This window comes from Solea solea, chromosome 3 (assembly GCF_958295425.1).
Source record: "Solea solea chromosome 3, fSolSol10.1, whole genome shotgun sequence".
Lineage (NCBI taxonomy): Eukaryota > Metazoa > Chordata > Actinopteri > Pleuronectiformes > Soleidae > Solea > Solea solea.
The window spans coordinates 33,696,291-33,702,589 of record NC_081136.1 but is presented as its reverse complement, the minus strand read 5'-3'; the positions used below and the strand labels follow the sequence as shown (position 1 = coordinate 33,702,589).

The window sequence follows — 6,299 nt, the reverse complement described above, 5'->3', positions numbered from 1 at the left end:
AACAAAAAACACTTTTTTTTCATTTGAAAGAAAATGACTGTCCTGCACTGACAGAACTCAGACTCTTGTATTTTAGGCTCACGATGCCCACATGCACTCTCAGGTGATGTTGACATTCGTGGATGCAGACCACAGATCGCGTCACGTTGAGGTGAGCAGACCTATAAATACCTGCTGAAGGCTGCGAGTCCTGCCATTGTCACGCTCCACAGGCGCGTGGACTTTCTGTGGCAACAGACTTCTTCTCCTGGAGCAGATCAACTTTTCACAATCTTTCCATCCCAAAGAAATCATCTTTTAAAGACTGGAAACCAGGGCGACGATGTGTGGAACAAACGCTGATCTGGAAAACAAAGGTACATGTATTTCTTTTTATTTATTTATTACATTTATATTAACTTAAAAACTTAAAAACCGACTTTGCCACAAGTTAGTTGTGGAATCAAAGCTGTTCTTATGCACACTATGTAGTTTAACTGTATAGACACATTTTAACTGTAGAGATCATGTTATGGCAAAGGTGGTGGACGCGTGAACCAGCTGGGCGGCACGTTTCTCAACGGCAGACCTTTACCTGAGTCCAAGAGGAGGAAGATGATTGAGCTGGCCTCAGAGGGAGTCAGACCCAGTCAGATATCCAGGATACTTCGGGTACGCATGAAATCACACGTAGATCGTTGTAATGCCGGATCAGTTTCAGTGGATTAAACAACAACAACAACAACATTGCAGGTGTCTAACGGGTGCGTCAGTAAGATCCTGAGCCGTTACCGGCGCACTGGACTCCTGGAGCCCAAGACCATTGGAGGGAGTCGACCTCGACTCCTCACGCCTGGCGTCATCTCCACCATAATCCAGTACAAGAGGGAAAACCCAACTATTTTCGCGTGGGAGATCAGAAAACGGCTGACGGCCGCGCGCTTATGCAAAGTCTCCAAAGTTCCAAGCGTAAGTGACAATTAATAAAAACAACAAACGCTTTTCTGTCATGAACCTGATCAAACGATAAATGATGCACATATTGTAGTCTACACGTATGTACAAACATGGCACCATGTGTTCCACAAGGTGTCCTCTATAAACCGGATTTTAAGGAAAATTCACCTGGACCACGGACCCATGTGCATGGAGATCAACGCGCATATCAGCACAGAACAGGGTGAGTCTATCTATCTATCTATCTATCTATCTATCTATCTATCTATCTATTAGTTATCTAAAAGTTATAAAAAATAATATCTTGTGTGTGTGTGTGTGTGTGTGTGTGTGTGTGATGGACAGATTTGGAATCTTTGATGCTAGAGGAAGTGAATCACACAGAGACCCAGCGCAGCGATGACCCGACGCCCAAAGGCGTCCAGCAACGAAACCGCACCACCTTCAGCCCAGACCAGAGCCGAGCACTCGAGCAAGGTGACTTCAAATTGTCCACGCATGTGACCGTCAAACGTTTTCCCACTCGTATGAGTGTAAATAAAGAAATATTCGTCCCTCTCTTCCACACAATCAGAGTTTTGTCACAGCCAGTATGCAGACATGTACCTGAGAGAGAAACTGTCTGCCAGGATCAATCTTCCAGAGGAAACTATTAAGGTTATTATTCATTATTATTATTATTTTATAATATATTATTCTGCAAAACTTGATATAAACTGTCTGTTTCTCAAAGGTCTGGTTCTCCAACAGACGAGCTAAGTGGAGGAGGGAAACTAAACTGAGTGGACCACAGGGTAAGTTGGAGTGAAGGCCTAGAGACAGAGACAGAGAGAGAGTGTGTGACACTGTCAGTCAAAAAAACCCAAAATGAACAGAACTGCAGCATCGCCACTGTTTGATGAAGTCCATTTCTCCTTGACAGCTTCAGACGTTCAGAAGCAACGGGATTTTGTTCCAGTGAATGAAACGGAGCTGCACAGATTCCCATCAGAGCAGGTACAACGAGAGTGAGATGAACTTTAAAGCCCTGCAGCCTCAGGGTCTTTCATGAGCTCACAAGTTAGAATACCACAGATATACCTATCATTTATTAGTAGGTATTTTTCTGATGGTTTCTCAGCAGTTACAATCTAACGCTCACAAAAAAAGCTGCTATAAGTAAAAATAGACATGAGCTGAGCTTCTGCAGTGAGTGACAGTGACGCTGCTGTGAGGAAGACTTATCTTCTCCTTCTGCTGCTTCGTGACACAAACACAGACTCAGGATTATGAAGGTTAGGAGGAAATTCCAACTCTTTGTTGTTGTTTTGTCTTCTTCTAATAGTAATTTGTGGTAGGCAGGGTAAAGGCCCCGGAAAACCTTCTTCATTTTACAGAATAACACGAAAGCCCCCAGTTTAAGCCCGATTAATCAACAGCTGTTGTCATTCTCCTTTAAATGAACCTCATGTAAATGAAACAGCTGACCTGATTTGGCTTTTCAGGCAGCAATGCGTGACCTAATTTGACAGCGGGTTTCAAAAGTAATGGACATGTGTTTATATTTAAAAGTTACACACTACAGTTTGAAATTTTATTGGAACTTTGAAATGTATTTTTTGTTCAGGTAATAAATGGGATTACAGTGATCAAATAAAATCTGGCTTTAGTTTCTCCCATATGGCAGAAACATATTAATGGTCTCATTTGGATTGTTTTTGTTTTTGTTGGTTTGAAGGCACCAGGAGTGTCTAAAGTCTACTGTCACAACGCCAGTGCCTTATCCTCCTACAGCACAGGGGCCCGCAAACTGCAAAACAGCCACATTTCCCCCACAGAAACAGGTAAAAAGTCAGTTTAATCAAATCAGTGTATTCAACTAAAAGTATATAAATGCCTAGATCCTAAAAGTTTGTTTTAATTTGTTTTGTTTTGTATAGTGGATATACATATAAGCTTGTTTTGGCGTAAGAGAAATAAAGAGTGAGTGAGGATTAAAAGGATAGATAGAGAGAGAGAGAGAGAGCTTGGTAGCTAAAAGGAAAGCATGCTAGCTAAAAGATAGCTAGATAGATAGATAGATAGATAGATAGATAGCTAGCTCGATAGATAGATAGATAGATAGATAGATAGATAGATAGATAGCTCGATAGATAGATAGATAGATAGCTAGCTAGCTAGCTCGATAGATAGATAGATAGATAGATAGATATTTAGATAGATAGATAGATAGATAGATAGATAGATAGATAGATATATATTTAGATAGATAGATAGATAGATAGATAGATAGATAGATAGATAGATAGATAGATAGATAGATAGATAGATAGACAGCAAGCTTGCTAACTAAAATGACAGCTTGCTGGCTAAAAGATAAATAGCTATATAGAGAGCTTGGTAGCTAAAAGGAAAGCATGCTAGCTAAAAGATAGATAGATAAATAGATAGATAGATAGATAGATAGATAGACAGATAGACAGATAGACAGACAGACAGACAGACAGATAGATAGAGAGCTTGCTAACTAAAATGACAGCTTGCTTTTTAAAAGATAAATAGATATATAAAGAGCTTGCTAGCTAAAACGAAAGCTTGCTAGCTAAGATAGATAGTGTATTTTATTTTGTCAGCACTGGTAATTGTTAAAGTTTTGCCTTTAATTAAAACAATTCATGTGAGATTTGTAACTAAGTAACTTTTACTCTAAGTACATTTTAAACAAGCTACTTTTTTCCTTTAATTTGAGTACATTTTTAGACCAGTACCTTTACTTGTACTTAAGTAAAATTATATCAAAATAGTGGTACTTGGGTAGAATATTTGTACTTTCTTTCTTTACACCTCTGCATGTTGCTAAATTTTAAACACTGTAGCTTCAAAAGAACGAATAATGTTGAGTGAGAGTTTGAGCAAGTTTAAAAGTGTATAAGATGTGAACAAATGAAGTGATTTCATTCTTTTAACCTGCAGGAATCAGAGGTTCTGGACGTCCGGCCTCCGTCTCGATGCCCCCTTCATTCTTCCAGCAGCCAAATAACATGTCGACCCCGAGCAGAGACGCGGCTTCACTGGCTCTCCACACAGACAGATACACTTTCCCACTGGTTCACCATCTCACCGACACCAGGACGTCCCTCCCTCTGAGGGCAGAACGGCCTCTGACTCAGTGCTGGAATCAGCAGGGGATTTCTTTGGCGTGGAGCCACTACCACAAAGATCCGAGGTTTGTGTTCAACCAGCAGCACTGGGACGTCAGTACACACTAGTGCATCGGGACTAAATGTATGACCATAGTCGTCCAGCAGAGGGCAACGAGTGACTGAAGTTTCTATATTTTACCCAACACGCACCACTTTTCTTTGAATCTGTGCTCTTGAAATGTCATCAGTAAGAGGAAGCACCACATCCAATTTATTTTTTGTTTTAATCTATAACTAGTCTCATCAGCCGACATGAAGTATTCAGAATTAACACAAGACTCACAGTTACTGCACTATTTATACTGTGTAAGACATGAAATGCTTAATAAAGCTTCTGTTGTTTCACTGATTTGTCATGTTGTGCACAAAGGTGTTGATATTTAAAGTGTCACAAAGAGCTTCATGAGATAATGAAAAGACAGTGAGTTTAAAATGAAAAGAAAGTGCTTGACACTAAGTGACACGGGCACAAGGATACGAATGTCTGAAGATGAATAAGCAACCATATGAAACTGATAAAAACGTAGTTTTACGGCATGATTTTCAAGAGTGTTGGGCCTCAATCTCCTTTTACTACATTCTGAGAGTTCCATGGATTAAATCCTGGATGAGCAGACACATACCAGGATAACAAGACTCAAATATAATTCATCCATCATGTCTACCACTTTATCCTCCACAGGAGGGTTGCTGGAGCCAATCCCACCTGACATATGGGGCGAAAACCAGGGTTCACCAGTCCCATCGCAGGGCCAACATATATAGAGACAAATAACCATTCACTCTCACATGTCTCAATGTCCAAAAACAGGCCAAAGATGTCCAACTCTCTCCTCTTTTGGTGACAAAAGCAAATTCCATGGCCAGGCAAGAGTTACAGATGGTGTTGCAGCTGATTATTCCTCACCTCTCTCTTACCCTTGTAGGTGTTTTTTAGATGTTCAGTTTTGTCCTCTGTGGGCTACTGTGAAACCATGGTGGTCCAAAACGGCAGCATGCTCCTCATCGTCATTCTGGAGTCAATACAAACAACCATTAATAATACATCCATTTATAAAGAAATTAACGCCAATTTCTTTATAAACTCGCAGTTAAGCGAGTTGTGAAAAGACAAAAAGCACAAAGCAGTTGGCAGATCATAGCTGAGACATTCACTCATAATATTTGTGGATACTTGAGCAGAACTTCATCTGGATTCTCTGTGGTCAGTGATACAATATGATTGCGACATAAATCATAGCTCCATGGCTCATTTAAGGTTACCACTATAATAATATATGGATGTTATGTCTTTTATAGTCTTGGGCTTGCTGTTGGTTTAAGTGCAGAGGGTGGTTCGGGCGCGCCTCCAACATTTCTGTACAGCGGCGGCCGGTGGGAAAATCTATAAAAGTCTAACTTCAAAAAAGGCCCAAACGCGATCTGATCCGTGTGCCGCTCAGTATCAGTTTTTATGAGTGCAACAGGACAGAGGCATAGGATTCCTTCACATCCCTTTACTGCAGCGGGGAGACAGTTGTGGCTCGAGAGTTCCCCGATAATTGGTCATCGGGGTAAAGCGCTGGGATCGGGAGGCAAACAGCTCGGTCAGCAGCGTGGAAGTGGCCTTCTGGCAGAGTGACCCGTCGGAATTTAATAACACAGCGAGGCCAGATATAAGTACACCTCCACATGTTGTGATTTCTGCTGCTGTGTAAATCATCCGCTCCTGATAGTGTGGTGGAAAGTGAGCGAGTACATTTATTTCTTCTACTTCTGTTCTTTGGATGTGAATGATTTCACGTGTTTTAATAGCACGCGATTCGTTTATGTTAAGTACATGATTATGCGTGGACCGGATCCACTGTAAACAACTGGTTCTTCCATTGAAAGCATGTGTCATCTTTCCACACGGTCACACAGAAATGACATGGTTTCACAACTGCTGAGAGGAGATTAAACATTGACTTCCCTCCTTTGATTAAATTAAATGACCTTAAGGGAATCCTTAGAGGAGGGGTGTCACACTCAAATGACCTGTAGAGGGGGCCAATGAGCAGGTAAAGAAGGAAAAGTGAGCAAAAAACAACCGTTCAGTAGTGTGTTTGTAAATTATAACATATGATAATTCCATGTAGACGACATGTTTACTTTGATCAGAATCACGCATCAGTACACCTCACTATTAGAGGATCCGATACT

The 6,299-nt window shown here is 40.9% G+C and overlaps 1 protein-coding gene across 1 annotated transcript; it reads left to right on the top strand.

Annotated features, from left to right (window-relative positions):
• Positions 1-211: 211 nt before the first annotated feature.
• Positions 212-4,184, top strand: pax4 (paired box 4). Its single transcript, XM_058625776.1, has 10 exons — positions 212-356; positions 521-651; positions 733-948; positions 1,069-1,159; positions 1,282-1,413; positions 1,511-1,593; positions 1,670-1,730; positions 1,859-1,932; positions 2,654-2,759; positions 3,889-4,184. The coding sequence occupies exons 1-10, from the start codon at positions 323-325 to the stop codon at positions 4,182-4,184; spliced, it is 1,224 nt and encodes a 407-aa protein (XP_058481759.1). The 5' UTR covers positions 212-322.
• Positions 4,185-6,299: the final 2,115 nt, after the last annotated feature.

Coding starts and splice junctions, on each gene's coding strand:
- pax4 (XM_058625776.1), top strand. CDS start 323: ATGTGTGGAACAAACGCTGATCTGGAAAACAAAG. Junction 1,160..1,281: donor GCATATCAGCACAGAACAGG/GTGAGTCTATCT, acceptor TGTGATGGACAG/ATTTGGAATCTTTGATGCTA. Junction 2,760..3,888: donor CATTTCCCCCACAGAAACAG/GTAAAAAGTCAG, acceptor TTTAACCTGCAG/GAATCAGAGGTTCTGGACGT.